Raw genomic sequence first — 16,465 nt, 5'->3', positions numbered from 1 at the left:
TTAGGTTCAAAATGTACTATAAAATACAATAATTAACAACTTAATATATTAAAGAGACATATAAAAAATGGTTAATATTTGAAATTCTGCATGTGCCACATAAATTAGAACAAATAGAGTAATAAATATTATTTTCAAAATTATGTTAAAAAAAAGTACTACAAATCACAATAGCTAACAATTTAAAATATTTTTAAAATCATATAAAAATTTCAATAACTTCTCAAATTCCATAATATGACATAAATTTAAATAAAAAAATAATATATATTGGGCCCCGTGCTGGCACGGGGTCCTATATCTAGTTTTAATACAATTCCCTAAACTTGGGTGACCATTTAGAGAATTGACTCTAATTTATATGACTCACTTTCCTTTTTAATCAATCTCAAAATAATGACACATTTTATATTAAGTAATACTTTAACTTTAAAATGTCCATTGTACCCTAAATGAAATAATTTATAGGCACAAAATTTTCAATCATTCATTTTAAACCACAAGTTTTAAAAAAATTCTTTTCTTTCTTAAATTATGTGCCGAATCAAACTATCTCTCATAAAATGGGACGGAGAGAGTATTATTTTGTAGGTAAACCATCTTACGCCTTTCTATTTCCAACTAGGGCGAAAAATTACAACAATATCCACTTGGCTAGCCTCATTGGCTCACAATCCACTATACCTTAAAATAAGCATGCTTAACTATTTAAACCTTCATATACCCACATGAATCCAAAAATTACAAGAACAAAACATGCCATTGTTGGATAGCATACCACAAAACCTGGTAAAGGGGCACAAGTACACTATCTAAGCCCTTCTATACCCACCCAAGGACAAAAACTTAACAGAACAATGTGCCATTCTTAGTTAGCCTCGGATACTAACATGTCAGGAGAAATGACAAATGACCCGGTTTGAGCACCCATAAGATTAAGACCCCAAGCTTGGAGGAGGACCAGCCTAGCCGATAATATCATAAAAGGGAACCATCTAAGCCCGAGCCCCTAACCAACTAGGGTGAAGTCGATCCAACCTCTGGAAAACATCAAACTTCTGAACTCCAAAATCTTCTTCCATCTATCCAAAACTTGAGATATCTACACACCTGCAGTAGCAGCAGAAAACACTACTGAGAAATCACAGGGCATGGCAAAGTGCTAAATACTTTCATCTTTCTGTTATTAGGTACAATGGCATACATGTATCATGGGGAAGGAAGGCCTATTAATCAGTAATAATAAACATTTTCCTGATAGAAGAAAAATAAAGCTGCACCCAACTGTAACTCTCACGTAAAACAAAAAACAAACATTAACCTTGAAATTTTATATATGAAACATAGTTTAACATCACCTCTCTTTTACTAGAGAAATCGCGTGCTTTGTAATGACAGTCCGAAGGACAGAACTAGCATAGGAGAAGTGGAAAACAGAAAAAAAGACAAAGAAACCCTTTAGAAAGAAAAAAAAAAAGAGAACCTTTAGAGAGAACGAGGATCCAAGTATCTTTAATGTTTCTTCCTCTACTTTTTTTTTGAAGGGGGTGCTTCGGCCTCACTTGAGAAATTGGAGGATAGGTACTGCAAATTTGAAGAAACTGCATACAAAATTATTACAATGCTCCAGCAATGATGATGTTTCTCCATGATGAAAGGTGAAAAGTGGATAACAAGAACAGTCATAACAAATGAAACATCAGATATGGTAACGGTGATAACAACCATGACACTGCTCCGATGAAGCGTAAATGGATTCCTGAAGCGGAAGAAAAGTGATGACTCTTTTGGAAGAATACACATGCTAAACACATGAATTTGCAAAATTGAGCACTTTCAAGTAAAAGACTTACTAGTTCTTGTCTGAATTCCTAAATCGCACACAATATCGGGAAGCAATTGTGTCTTCATCTTCAGAACTTTCTTCTTCAAAACCACTCTGTCCGCTCACAAGTTCAGGAGGTGCAGACGCCTCTGGTTGAGGTGAACCTATCTGTGTAAATTCAGCATTAGGAGAACTTATACTGACTGGAGCATTTCCTGGTTCTTGGACCTGGTTCAAGGATTTCTTCTTGCTGTCCTCATTGTGACACAATTCTTCTTCCTCCCTGGATAGTTGCTGCTTTGATCTATGCGATCTAGGTGGTGATATCTTGGATCTTGGTCCAGCCACCACGGGTTCATGAGTCACAGAAGCCTCTGGTTGAGGTGAAGGCATCTCCGTAATTTTACCATTCAAAGAATTTGTACAGACTGGAGCACTCCTGGCTTCTATGACATCATTCAAAACATCCTTATTATTTTTATCATGGCACAGTTCTTCATCCTCTCTAGACTGGTTCTTCTTTGATCTACGTGAGTTACGTGAGGATTTCTTTGATTGTCGCCTAGCCCCAACGCCAACAAATGAAGCCAAATCTTTCCTTGCAAGCAAAGACATCTTTTTACCTTCTAGGTACTCAGAAATCGCTCGAGAATATGCACAAAAGGGACAGTAAACGTTTCCTCCATTATCGAAGCTGGGAACAGAACCCAAGCAGCTCTGATGAACCACTAACGGGCAGGTGTTCGAACTGCAAATCAACAGTTGCCCACCTTCATTACATTTCACACAAAGATTGAGCACTCTACCATTTTCAGTTGTCAAGGGATCTTGACCCTGAGAGCTAAGAAAATCATTTCTCTTTGCGGAAAGGCCAGTCATTTCATTGTGATATCCATCACTGTCACTAGAGAAATCAGGTTCATCACTTCCCACAATATTCTTTTTGGCTCCTTCAGAAGGTTCATCTTTGAACAAATTTCCCCGAATGCACTTCCGATGATCTTTAGCTCCATGAATGCAAGAATCCTGATGAATTACCTGCTGCTGTGATGAACCACTTGATGTTCTCAATTCATCACAAGCTTTGCTGCTACTTACAACATTTTGGATCTTTTCCTCTGAAATCATTATTTCAGGCAATCGATCATCATGGTTACTGGTATCAATGTTCTGTCTAACCATTTTTGATGCAGCACCCTCACAACTACCATCCAATCCCCCAACAAGAGCTCCATTTTCCAAGTTCCCTTTTTGGACAATAGCATGGGGAATTTGTGCAGACAACTCTGTTGAAACACCATCTTTTTGAGATGATTCAAAATCATGAACTGCATCACACCTGGGATTAATAACTTCCTGCTTAAACCTTTTGGAGGGCCTTATGCAAGTACCAGAACTGTTCTCTGATAAGGGTTCAGTTTCACTATGTTCTACTTCATGAGCAGTAATGGCATCAATCGTCCTCTTAGAAGGAACCAGAGTCCTAGGTTGATTTTCTTGCAGGCCATTAGTGTTGGCCCCCAAACAAGGAGTTGCATTCCCACTTGATAAAACATGTTCATGCTGAGCATCAGCGCCTACTTCACAACTGTGGTTAATGCCATTAGAATCAACAGCATTAAAACGATCTCCATCTCCGGAGTGACTGCCAACCTCCAATCTGTTATTTGCTTCCAAGGATGTAGAAAGAGGATTGGTAGTATCTACAGTATCCTTAATCTGATTGTCAATTGGAAACACAGAAAATCCCAGACAATCAGACAGGTAATTACAAATGTAAGAACTTACTGAATTCCACATATAAAAAAAGATTAGCTCACTTGTTGCAAAGCACATTTTGGCAAGCAAGATCTTTTTTTGGAAATAAATGACTGAACATCCCATTTTGACACCTCTGGCCCATCAATTTTTTGATCTGAGGAGACCTGGTCAAATGTACACATGATGCCGATTTAAGCATGTGAAAACAGCATTATTCAAAACTCTCAAGCATAGATTGTCCCTTGTAAGCAAATTACTAAAATCACAGATAAAATTCATTTAATAAACTGAGTTACTGAACCATAAAACCCAACCTTGATAAGTTAAACTGAGGTACTTACCCCCAACAATAAGTGGCGAAGGACATCTTCACAGTGCACTGATCGATCCAATTCAATTTTATCACCGGGAACTGAAGCATCATTATTTGCATTTGAGATTTCCTGGACAGACAAGGTCTCTAAAACTCTCAAGGAGACAAGCTCCCTTGCATTTCTTCCCATTTCATCAGAAATTTCTGGAGTCCGCTTAACCAAATCTGTTATGCATGAACCAGAATAGTCAAAGCAACCATCATTACAGCTGATACAACAGTTTTTGTCACAAAGTAACTGTAATTTCATACATACCAATGAGTAAAGATGTGTCTATCTCTTTGGAAGTTGCCAATGTTTCAATCACCCATATCCAAGGTAGATTTGATGTGCTATGCTTGGTATCCATGAAGGCTGTTGGAATGCTTCAAGATCATATATTTGATTGTCAGTCCACCTTACATTTATGTTATCCCAGAGAACAGTTTTAACGCAAAGATAGAAGCCACAAAGGTGCTATAAATAGACAACAAAACCAGAGAGCAGAACACCTACATGAAAATTTCAAATTTCCATAATGGATGAACTAAGATGTGAATCTAGAGTGCAAGATCAGTGACGTGAGGCATGGAGTGGAGATGGAAGTCAAGATCGATACACAAGTCATTCCCAAGAAAGAAAGTTTCAAGTAACTTGGCTCTATTATCTAAGGAAACATAGAGATTGGCAATGATGTCGCATATTGTATTGGAGCAAGATGGTTGAAATGGAGTCCCGCGTCCTGGGTACTGTGTGATAAGAATGTTGTCAAGGTTTAAAGATAAGTTCTATGGGGTGGTGGTTAGACCCACATAATGTAATGTTCTAGAGATGATGGTAGCGACAATAATGATGCTCAAATGGATGTGTGGGCATATTAGGAGAGATAAAATTGGAAACGAAATTATACGAGACAATGTGAGAGAGGCCTCTGTGACGGACAACAAGAGGGAAGTGAGATCGAGATGGTTTAGGCATGTAAAAAAGGAAGGATGAGGATGCACTAGTTAGGAGGTGCAAGAAGTTGGCTATAGCATGTTTTCGGAGAGATAGAGGTAGAACAAAGAAGAACTATTGGAGTTGATTAGAAATGACATGACACATCTTTAGCTTTTACTAAGAACGTGACCCTAGCTAGGAAGGTGTGGAGGTAGGATTAGGGTAGAAGGGGATAGGTATTAAAGTGTTGTCACACTTTTATGTGTGAGAGGCAAGGGTCAGTTTCCTCTTCTCCGTATTTGGAAATATTAGTTAATAGTCACATAGTATCTTATTCTTGATTTTTCACTACTATATGTTGCTTCATTTGCTCTCTGTATCTTGTTATTGTGATGTTGTTATTTTCCTTTCATGCCTGCTTTGACTACACCTTTTTGAGCCGAGAATCTATCGAAAATAGTCTCTCTACCCCACAAAGGTAGGTATAAGGTGTGCACACATCCTACCTTTCCCAAACCCCATTTTTAGAATTACACTGGGTATGTTGTTGTTGTGGATGAATAAGCTGCATCTAATCCTTTATGCAGAATTTTAAAAACAAGAGCTGTTCTATGCAGAATTTGAAGCTGAATTGTCTGGTTCTTTTCTTTTTTTTGGTGTAAACATGAATATCCTCAAGATGCAGAAGATATTCCTAGTATTTTAGAGTTCTTATGACCTCCATAGGAGTTTATTTTCTTTTGCAACTTTTGGATGTTAGTATTCCTAGAATACTCCTTGTGTATTCTTTTGTTTATAATACAAGTTACCTTTCTTTAAAAAAAAAAACTTTAACATGGTAACAAAGTAACTTTCCTCTCAAAATACAACCACATAACATGAGCAAGCAACCAAAAAAAATTGATCAAAAAATATTACCTGATTCCTATGCACGACAACTTTATCAATAAATTAGAAGCAAAAACTACTACAAAATTATTTCAATCTTTAAATTTGGAATGAAGATATTTGGGACAAGGAGGGAGTGTCCTCCATGATGGAAAAGGTGAGTAAAGCAAGATTGAGATGGTTTGGGCATCTAAAGAAGAGATGCACAAATGCCCCAATGAGAAGGTATGAGAGGTTGGATATAGTGGGTAAGAGGAGAGGTAGAGGTAGGCCAAAGAAGTATTGGAAAGAGGATATTAGAAAGGATATGGTATACCTTTAGCTTACCGAGGACATGACCTTAGATAGAAGGGTTTGGGGTCGCGAATTAGGGTAATAGGTAGTGAAGTGTTGCCTTACTTTTCAGCGAAATTAAGCTTGGTAGATCTGGAGCACTGTGTCTATTGTAGTATGAACCTTATTCATGTAGTTTCTTGCTTTTTGATATTTGTTACCATCTATTGTTTAGTGTGTTCTGATTATTTCACTATTTTTGTTGTTGTTGTTCCTTTCTTGAATGGTCTACATTGTTTTCCTTAAGTCAACATGTTTTCTTCACTGTTGTTTTTCCTTTCTATAACTACTTTGATGTGTTGGACCTTAGCCGAGGGTCCTTTAGCTGTAGTCTCTCTACCTCCACAAAGTAGGGTTAAGGTCTGGTTTGCATACACTCTACCCTTCTTCAGAACCTATTTGGGATTCCATTTGGTATGTTGTTTACTAGAGAACTTGAAAGTTCCCCAACTTTTTAAAAAAGTTACGGTCATAGGCTTGGAACAATGATATGCACACTTAACTCACTTCCCCAAAAATTTCCATCTAAGACTAGCAAACACTATTTCTATAATAACTTCATTTTCTTGACCAACATCCAAACACTAACTACACCCCCCCCCCCCCCCCCCCCCATTTTTTCTAAAATAACTTCATTTTCTTCACCAACATCCAAACACTATCTACCCCCTCCCCCCCTCTATCTAAAGAAACATCAGTCTTTTTTTGTTACGACCGATAAAAATCCCTCACTAGTTAACTGGCCCAACACCAGTTGGCACAAAAGTTCAAAACAACATTAAACTTCTAATCAGTATGAGCAATGGGACTGCAAAAACAACAGGAACAGACATATATTTCAAAAACAAAATCATTTGTTACTTCTTTTTTTATACTGAGGACCCTGAAATAAGAGCTGAATATTTCTAAATAATTTATATTTCATTGAAGGAGATAGTCTCGCTCAGAAAAGAGAGTTGTAGGATTCGTAAAACAGGAGAAGAGCATCTCAATGCATTTTGACTTTGTCTCCCGGGATCCACCACAGGTTGGGTTTGAGAGCCGTGTGATGGGTGACTATCCAGCACAGTTCGGAGAGCAGATGTGTTATTGTGTCATTTGATATTTGAAGTATAACAGAGAAACCATAATATTAAAAAAAACAAAAAATTTAAAGGTCCTAGTGAACATTTTCCTCCCCATTATTGCCACAATTTCATAATGTTTGATGCTTTTTTCCAGTTACCAAAGCAAAAGAAATTGCCCCTTTCAACTTTTCAGTTGTGTCAGCTGCAGCTTCTTCAAATGTTGATCAAGTACAATTACATAAGATATTTATTAAAAAGTTAGGATGAGGTCCAATGTTTATGCTATTTATAGATATAGACTAGCTGTGTTAATTGATAACCGTCGAGGGTGTCACCACAAGCTTGAATATAGAAAAATGGAGAAACACTCAACAAAGCAAGGGTTTAGCATAGACATAAGACTTAACATATGCACAACAAGCTTACAAAGAGTGAAGTTGAGGTAAGATTAAATGGCATTACAGTGCCTAAATCCACAATTCCAATATTCCGAGAGAATTGTATATGATAGATAACGATATCACACACAGGGGATGAGCTACCCTTGCCCCCTTCGTCGGAAAATCACATTGTATAGATATGCCAAATTTTGATTTAGTACATGTATATATTAATGTTGATACCTCTTAAAACAAGGTAAAGAGTTGGTGCAATGGTTTTGGAAAAAAACATTGTATAGATACCCTGGCTCAAGGTTTTTTTTTTCTTTCTTTTGTGTGATTACTACTTAATATTTTGGCACCCATTAATAAACATCCCAGCTCAGCTTGCCACACATAGAACCCAAGATAGCATGACTGAAGTGAAAAACTGCTACTATACTGCTATGCAGTTGAAGAATATGCATCGATGTTAAAGAGGCAAGAGTTATAGAACAGTGGTAAGACCTAGAATGTTATGCCTCTAAAGTTGAGATAGCTCCATTTACATGTAAGAAGAAAATATAAAGAGTAACCCCAATTTGACTCTAGTGGATGTGCTGTTTCCCATGAAAAGACATTGTTGTGGGAGAGCATGAACTAAAACACCAAAAGAGGGACACTTTCAGATGCATACCTCAAAGGGTCATAGGGCAACGAGAGAGTTGCTGGTCACCGCCATTGATGGAAGATCAAAAGACTGAATTTCTTTGAGAGAGTCGGGTCGGCCAATTCGATTTCATAAACTGGAGTCTGAATCAAAATTCAAAAGTATCTGTCACCCTTTCATTGAAAAACTGAAAAATATGTACTTTCCCCCCAAAATTGAGAAAACTCTTTATTCTCTCCGTTCTTATTTATATGTCACTTAACAAACGGAAAAATTGTGCAATTAACCAAATTTATACCATTTAATTAGTCATCATAACTAGGTGTGACAAATGGTTGGATATGGATGGATTTGATATGATTTGAACAAAAATGAGTAATTATCCAATCCGCTCATATTGATAAATATGGTTCAAATAATTAATGGACGGATTGGATATGAGTTACCCATGTTGCATCCACATTGATTGAAGAATTAAAAAATGAATTTATATAGTCTAAATTTCTAAAGCAATTTTTTATTTTACTCACTCCCCCCTACCTCCAATTCGAAAAAATTTATGGTGGTAGGCACAAGTATGACATAATGTGTGAGGGATTATTTTTTAATAAAAATGTGTGGCTCCTATTTTTTTATTTTACATTGTTATTTCTCTCTCCAACCTTTACTTAATTTTTGTGAATAAAAAATTATTATGTTTGAATGATACGTGGAGGCCTTTCTCACTCCTACTTTGCTTCTCACACTTCTTTTTCTCAATTTCTTCCCTTTCGCCTTTTTTTTCCTTTCTAATTCATTGTTGATTTCAGATCAGTTTTTCTCAATCGTGAATTTAATTTACTCAATTCTTCTTATATTATTTATCTTTCTCCATTTGATAATTGGCTTGTAATTTTATTTTTAAAAAAAACATTATATCAAGAATATGAAAAGGAAAAATCGGGGAGAAAATTATAAAATGAAGATTGAAATTTTAATCTATGAGATGAACGCCTAGGTAGTCAATTAACTAAGCTATGAAAATTTCCCATTTGGTACATATATACACATCGGATTGATTAGTTTTTACACTTATTAAGCCAACCGAATCAATAAAATTAAGTTTTTTTATTTTCTCAATTTTTTAAGAAGTTTGATTGCGTATTACACTAAAATTAATTTATTTTTTACAAAATATGATGTAAATGTCACACTTCCATACAATTATATATAATTCAATTTATTAAAAAAGGAAAACAAAAATATTTTGCATATACAAATATTTATCATATAATGTATTTTTCCTTTTTTTGTGCATTACCCTTTGATATTTTTGTATATATATAATTGTTTACTAACAAGGGTTGTGGTAGAGTGGTAAGTACTCTTTCATCCTTAATCAAGAGGTCTCGGATTCAAGTCTCCTTGGGTATAGAGTCACTTTTGTTATTGTTTACAATGAATTGATTTAAATAATTGTACAAAATAGTGTGGGTATTTGCACCATATGTCATAAAAAAAATCAAATACACTTTATTATAATATTCAAACTCAAGAAAATTGAGAAAACAGAAAACTCTATTACAAAAATATAGGGAAAAAGGTTGATCAAAATTGTTGTAACAATACCGAATTTTGGGAAGACCTTTTACCTTAAAGGTATATATGCACATATATACCTTTAAAATACACTATTAAATAATGCAGGGGTAAAGAGTTCTCCACAAAATTTGGTATCGTAACAGCAATTTCGGCCAAAGTTAAAGTATTTTTCAGACCTTTTTCCCAAAAATATATTTGGTGTGGTTTATTAATATACAAATTGATAAACTAGTTCAATTTAATAAGTGGAAAAATCGATCAATCAGACTTAAATACACATACCAAATGGGGGATATTAATAGTTTAGTTGATTGTCTACCTAAACTTTTAGTTCATACGTGAAAGTTTTATTCTCATTTTCTTCCATATTTTTATGTAATTTAAAACATAAAAAATAATATACCTTCTAATTATCAATATAATTTAAAAAATAAAAATTAATAATACCTGCTAATTATCAAATGGAAAAGATAAATATATGAATGATATAAAAAGAATGAGTAGATAAAATTCATTAGTCAAAGAAATATAGGAAAGAAGAATTAACTATTTTTAAAAAAAATGGAGAATAGAACGTATGTGGAGTAAAATGTAAGGGAAAGAGAATATCAATGTAAAATAAGAAGAATATGTCTTACCCATTTTTTTATTCATAAAAATTAAGTAAAGGTAGGAAAGAGAAATAACAATGTAAATGAGAAAATAGGACCCATGTTGTAAAATGAGAGCAAAATACAATAACACTAAATAAGAAAGCTAATGGAAAGTATAGAGTAAAAAGTATTCTTTTATCTCTTCAAGTGTGTTTCACAAGGGTGAAAACACCACCCTTTATAGGATTTAGAAAACACTTGTTTACATCATTTAACCAAATATGTTAGTACAAGTTTAATGAATACAATAATACATATATTACGTTAGGAATAAATTAAGATAAACATCCACAATTAAGTGGATTTATAACACTCCCCCTTGGATGTTTATAGATAATGTGTCTCATTAAAACCTTACTAGGAAAAACCCAGTGGGAAAAAGCCTAGTGAAGGAAAAAGAGTGCACACATCTTGTAATACACCTTGAGTGTTGCCTCATTAAAAACCTTACCAGGAAAATCCAATGGGACAAAACCTTGGTTAAGGAAAAAAGAGTACAACGCGTATTTTACTCCTCCCGATGGATAATTTATTTGATACCTTGGAGACAATGCATTCTAATCTTATATCTTAGCTTCTTAAATGTTGACGTTGGCAATGCCTTAGTGAATAAATTTGCAAGATTATCACTCGAACGAATCTGTTGAACATTTATCTCACCATTTAGTTGAAGATCATGCGTGAAAAAGAACTTAGGTGAAATATGTTTTGTTCGGTCTCCTTTTATATATTCTCCCTTTAATTGAGCTATGCAAGCAACATTATATTCATACAATATTGTTGGAGTCTTTGTTTGCACAGAAAGATCACATAACTGCAAAATGTGTTGAGCCATTGATCTCAACCATACACACTCTCGGCTGGCTTCATGAATGACCATTACTATTACATGATTTGAAGAAGTAGCAACTATTGTTTGCTTCATCGAACGCCATGATATAGTTGTACCTCCATATGTGAATAAATAGTCTGTCTGAGATCGAACTTTATATGGGTCAGACAAATATCCCTCATCTGCATAACCGATCAATTCTGACTTGGATGCATTATAATACAACAATCCCATATCAATTTGTTTCTTAAAGATATCTGAATATATTTTTAACACCTTTTCAATGTCTTTTTGTTGGACATGAGCTGAATCTCGCCAATAAACTTACTACAAAATAAATATATGATCGGGTATTGTTTGTAAGGTATATTAGTGCCCCAATAACACTGAGATATGGTGTTTCATCACAAGAATCTCTTCATCTTTTCTTGAGGTCGGAATGGATCTTTATTTATATCGAGAGATCTCACAACCACCGGGGTACTCAATAGGTGTGATTTATCCATGTAAAATCGCTTCAAAACCTTTTTAGTATATGTTGATTGATGGATAAATATTTCATTTGTCAAATGTTCAATCTGAATGCCAAGACAAAATGGATAAATCACATTTGTCAAATGTCAAATGTGATTTCGCACAAAAACTCATTTGTACCTCACTGCTTGACACTTTCAGGTGTTCGGACAATTGATTTGAAAATTCATGTTTTTCAAGTGAAGCCAATTCTGTTTGAATTGCTTCCTTCCATTTTGACCAATCATCTCTCTGTCTACCTTCATTGACAGATCTTGGTTTCAAATTCTCATCTTGTTGCATTATTTCAATTGCAATATTATAGGCAAAAATATTATCCACCACAATATTATTTCGATTCCACCTTTTTCTCGTCTAGACATAGTTTATAAAGATTTACTCATTCTCATTATTTTCAGGTACATGAACCTCCTTAGTGGTGTCATAATTTATTATGTCTCGAAGCTCTTCATGAGCAATTGCCTCCACATCGTGACCATTTATTTCTTTCCTTTTTCGAAGATTTTTATCCTTGGAACCAATTGGTCTACCACGTTTTAAGCGTGGTCCAAACTCATTTGCCTTAACATTTTGTCCTATCGGGACATCAACTCGAACTTGAATATTAGCAACTGGGATATATAATTTAGCAACCCATGGAAGGTTAGTAAATGTATTCGACAGTTGATTTGCAATATTCTGTAAATAAATTATCTTTTAAACTTCTTGCTTACATTGATTTGTCTAAGGATCTAAATGAGACCGTGAAAGTGAATTTCAATTTATCTCACTTCCCAACTGCTTTTGTTCTCCCCCTAAAATTGGGTATATTGATTCATCAAAATGACAATTAGCAAACCTTACCGTAAAAAAATCTCTAGTTCTAGGTTCTAAATATTTTATAGTAAAACGAGATTCATACCCAACATATATCCCCAACTTTCTTTGGGGACCCATCTTTGTGCATTGTGGTGGAGAAATTGGAACATATACCGCACAACAAAAAATTCTAAGATGAGAAATGTTTGGCTCTTGACCAAAAACCAATTGCAATGGAGAGATGTCATGATAATTGGTTGGACTTATGCACGCAAGTGCCACTGCATGCAAAATAGCATGCCCCCAAATCGTAACAGACAACTTTGTCCTCATCAACAATGGTCTAGCTATCAATTGATGACGATTAATCAATGACTCTGCTAAACCATTTTGAGTATGAACATGTGCAACATGATGTTCAACTGTTATTCTAGTGGACAAACAATAATCATTAAATGTCTGAGATGTAAACTCACCAGCATTATCAAGACGAATTATTTTTATTGCATAATCTGAAAATTGTGCTTTTAACCTTATTATTTGAGCCAACAACCTCGCAAAAGCCATATTGTGAGTTGACAATAAGCACACATGTGACCATCTTGTAGATGCATCTATCAAGACCATATAATATTGAAATAGTCAACATGCAGGGTGAATAGGTCCACATATATCACCATGTATCCGTTCCAGAAATGCAGGAAATTCCACCCCAACCTTAGCTATTGATGGTTTGATACTTTCCTTGAGAACAAGCAGCACAAGAGAATTTCTTTGATTGAAGAACATTTTGGTTCTTCAAAGTATGCCCATGTGAATTATCAATTATTTTGCGCATCATATTATAATCGGGATGGCCCAATCGGTCATGCTAAATGATAAAATAATTAGAATCAGTAAACCTTTTGTTTACTATGGCATGTGATTCAACCGTACCAATATTTGTATGGTACAACCCAGAAGAAAGTGCAGGAAATTTTTCATGCACAATTTTCTTCTCCGCATTTATTGTAGTAATATAAAGGTATTCCATCTTTCCTTCATTTGCAGTCTCAACATGATAGCCATTTTGGCGAATAACCTTAAAACTTAACAAGTTTCTTTGAGACTTACTACAATACAATGCATTATGAATTACCAATAATGTTCCTCCAGTTAGTAATAAGGTCGCTCTTCCAGAGCCCTCAATCAACTTTGTACTACCAGCTATTGTATTAATATATGCCTTTTTCATAATCAAATGAGAGAAATATTTCTTCTCTTAGTATTGTATGAGTTGTAGCACTGTCCAAAAGGCACATATCTCCATTACTCATCTTGGATCCAACTGAAGACTGAAATTTTTTAATTTATCTTCATAAAAATAAAAATACATAATAAAAAGTATGAAACTTAACAAAAGAAAATTTAAGTACATGAACTTTAAGTAAGACATTAAAAACACATAACAACATTATTTATTTCCCAGTTCAATTATTAATCTTCAATTGCGATACCCAAATAGCTTCTAGATGAGTAATATCATCGAGCCCATCAAAAGCATCATCTTTCAATGCTAAATTTGCCTTAACATTCTCATCATATTTTTGAGAAGATCCTACATGAGCATCATCTTTGAGAGTCAAATGTGACTCTACTCAGACATTAGAAGAGGAGGCGCCGCCTTTATTTCCTTTTCTTTTAAAGAAATTTTGATACTCAGGTGCCCGATATTCATTTTTCAATGACCTTTAAGGCCACAACGATGACAATGATCGCCCTTTCCTTTAGAAGGATTATTTTGAGAACTCATATTGTTTTCTCTTTTATTATGACCACCACCTCGATGATTATTATATCGTCTTTTGCCTTTGCCACGCCCGCGCACATTATCATGACCTCGATTATTTTGTCTTATTTCAAACTGGCCATGCTCTTCTACCCCGTGTGCCTCCGATAATGGAGCACTTCCAACGGGACGAATTTCATGATTTTTCATTAAAAAATCATTAATCTGCTCAGCCACCAGAAGGAATGAGATTAATTCATAGTATTTTTTAAAACCTTTTTCACGGTATTGTTGTTGTAATATCATATTGGAGGCATGGAAAGTAGTTAGTGTCTTTTCCAACATGTCCTCATCTTTTATAACTTCCCCACATAATTTTAATTGAGAAGTGATTCTAAATACAACAGAGTTATATTCAATTACGGTTTTATAATCTTGAAATTGTAAGTACATCCACTCATAACGAGCCCTTGGCAATACCGTTGCCTTGAGGTGATCATACCTCCCTTTCAAACCTATCCACAATTCAAGTGGATCTTTCACTGTTAAGTATTCAACCTTTAGGCTTTCATCAATATGATGACGAAGGAAAATCATAGCTTTCTCTTTATCCTGACTTGATGCCTTACTTCCTTCGATTATACTATCACCCTTAGCGATAAGGTGAATTTCAACATCAAGTAACCATGACAAATAGTTCTTTCCAGAAATGTCAAGTGCCATAAATTCAAGCTTTGACAAATTCGACATGATGAAAAGTATCATAAAACAGTTGAGTTAATAACATGATTTTGATTTATTTATAATAAAAGATAAATCAATGTTTCAAATGATTAAGAATTAGTATAAAATATATTATATGCATGAACATGGAATGTTACAAAAACATGTAAATTCATAAAGTATGAAACTGTAAATTTAATATATATTCTAATTATTTTACAATATTTATTACTAGTTCAATAGTTATTAACGCCAAAGTTCAGTAAGATTTTCAAGTCATATTTAATATAATACTATTATTTTTCTTTATGACACACCAATATACTTATTATAATGTATGAAAATACTTACGAGTTATTTTAACTAGCATGCTATCATATTACTTAGTAATTAATTTAGAGTTATAAGCTAGTAGAATATAAATAACGTAACAATATAAACCTGAAACGTATTGATTATTATGCCTAGTAAAGTATCATAATAATACCTAAATCAAGTTATATATGCAGTAATTAAATTATAGATCAAAGATTTATGCAAGTCCTATTAGAGATGTTATAAACATATAAATGTATATCTGACTCTAAATGAAAATTGATTAACTTTTAGGAAAAAAAGATAATCCTGAATTAAGTAGGCCTCAATTGGTTAGAGACTCGTGTTGATAACGTATTGTAAAATGAGAGCAAAATACAATAATACTAAATAAGAAAGCGAATGGAAAGTATAGAGTAGAGAGTATTCTTTTATCTCTTCAAGTGTGTTTCACAAGGGTCAAAAGACCACCCTTTATAGGATTTAGAAAACACCCGTTTACACCATTTGACCAAATATGTTAGTACAAGTTTAATAAATACATACATTACGTTGGGGATAAATTAAGAGAAACATCCACAATTAAGTGGATTTGTAACAACCCACATATTTATCTAAAAATAATCCCTCACATACCAAGTCATACTTATGCCTCTACCATCATAAAAAAATTTCCTCTAATTCACCCATCCCTAATTTTATTTTATTTTATTTTTCTAACCCCACCCTACTTTTATCCCCCTCCACCTCACCCCACCTTCATCCCCCTACACCCACTCACCCCCACTTTTTTTATGTTTTTCTTTTTAAATTCCCCCCTACCCCATTTCCATTTTTTTTTTTTTTATGTTTTTCCATTAAAAATTGGGTTTCTTTTTATGACTTTCAAAAAAAATAAAAATTTACCCCCTCCGCCCCCCACTTTCTACCCAACCACCCCTAATTTATTTTAGTTTTTCAAAAAAAAATTATGTCTTTCGAAAAAATAATTCCCCCTCGGCGCCCCACCCCACCCCACCTTCCACCCAACCTGCCCCTAATATTTTTTTGTTTTTCAAAAAAAAAA

General features: G+C 34.3%; 2 protein-coding genes across 4 annotated transcripts; both read right to left on the bottom strand.

Annotated features, from left to right (window-relative positions):
• Positions 1–593: 593 nt before the first annotated feature.
• Positions 594–8,374, bottom strand: LOC125857432 (uncharacterized). Of its 3 annotated transcripts, XM_049537021.1 has the most exons (7): positions 8,223–8,374; positions 4,216–4,325; positions 3,928–4,124; positions 3,646–3,750; positions 1,854–3,544; positions 1,513–1,584; positions 594–1,112 (listed from the first exon to the last, which is right to left on the bottom strand). In XM_049537021.1, the coding sequence occupies exons 2-7, from the start codon at positions 4,307–4,309 to the stop codon at positions 1,103–1,105; spliced, it is 2,169 nt and encodes a 722-aa protein (XP_049392978.1). In that variant the 5' UTR covers positions 4,310–4,325; positions 8,223–8,374; the 3' UTR covers positions 594–1,102. The 3 variants fall into 3 exon arrangements, with proteins under 3 accessions (XP_049392978.1, XP_049392980.1, XP_049392979.1); XM_049537023.1 differs by lacking the exons at positions 594–1,112; positions 8,223–8,374 and having other exon boundaries at positions 1,544–1,759; positions 4,216–4,369; XM_049537022.1 differs by lacking the exons at positions 594–1,112; positions 8,223–8,374 and having other exon boundaries at positions 1,544–1,601; positions 4,216–4,369.
• Positions 8,375–12,170: 3,796 nt separating this feature from the next.
• On the bottom strand, positions 12,171–15,111 carry LOC125858916 (uncharacterized). The gene is made up of 3 exons (XM_049538685.1): positions 14,322–15,111; positions 14,090–14,190; positions 12,171–12,473 (listed from the first exon to the last, which is right to left on the bottom strand). Exons 1-3 carry the CDS (start codon positions 15,109–15,111, stop codon positions 12,171–12,173), a joined length of 1,194 nt encoding a protein of 397 aa, XP_049394642.1.
• Positions 15,112–16,465: the final 1,354 nt, after the last annotated feature.

The sequence above is a fragment of the Solanum stenotomum genome, chromosome 3 (genome assembly GCF_019186545.1).
Source record: "Solanum stenotomum isolate F172 chromosome 3, ASM1918654v1, whole genome shotgun sequence".
In the NCBI taxonomy this organism is placed as follows: Eukaryota; Viridiplantae; Streptophyta; class Magnoliopsida; order Solanales; family Solanaceae; genus Solanum; species Solanum stenotomum.
Note: the sequence above shows the minus strand (reverse complement) of the source record. Positions and strands in the feature narration are given on the sequence as shown.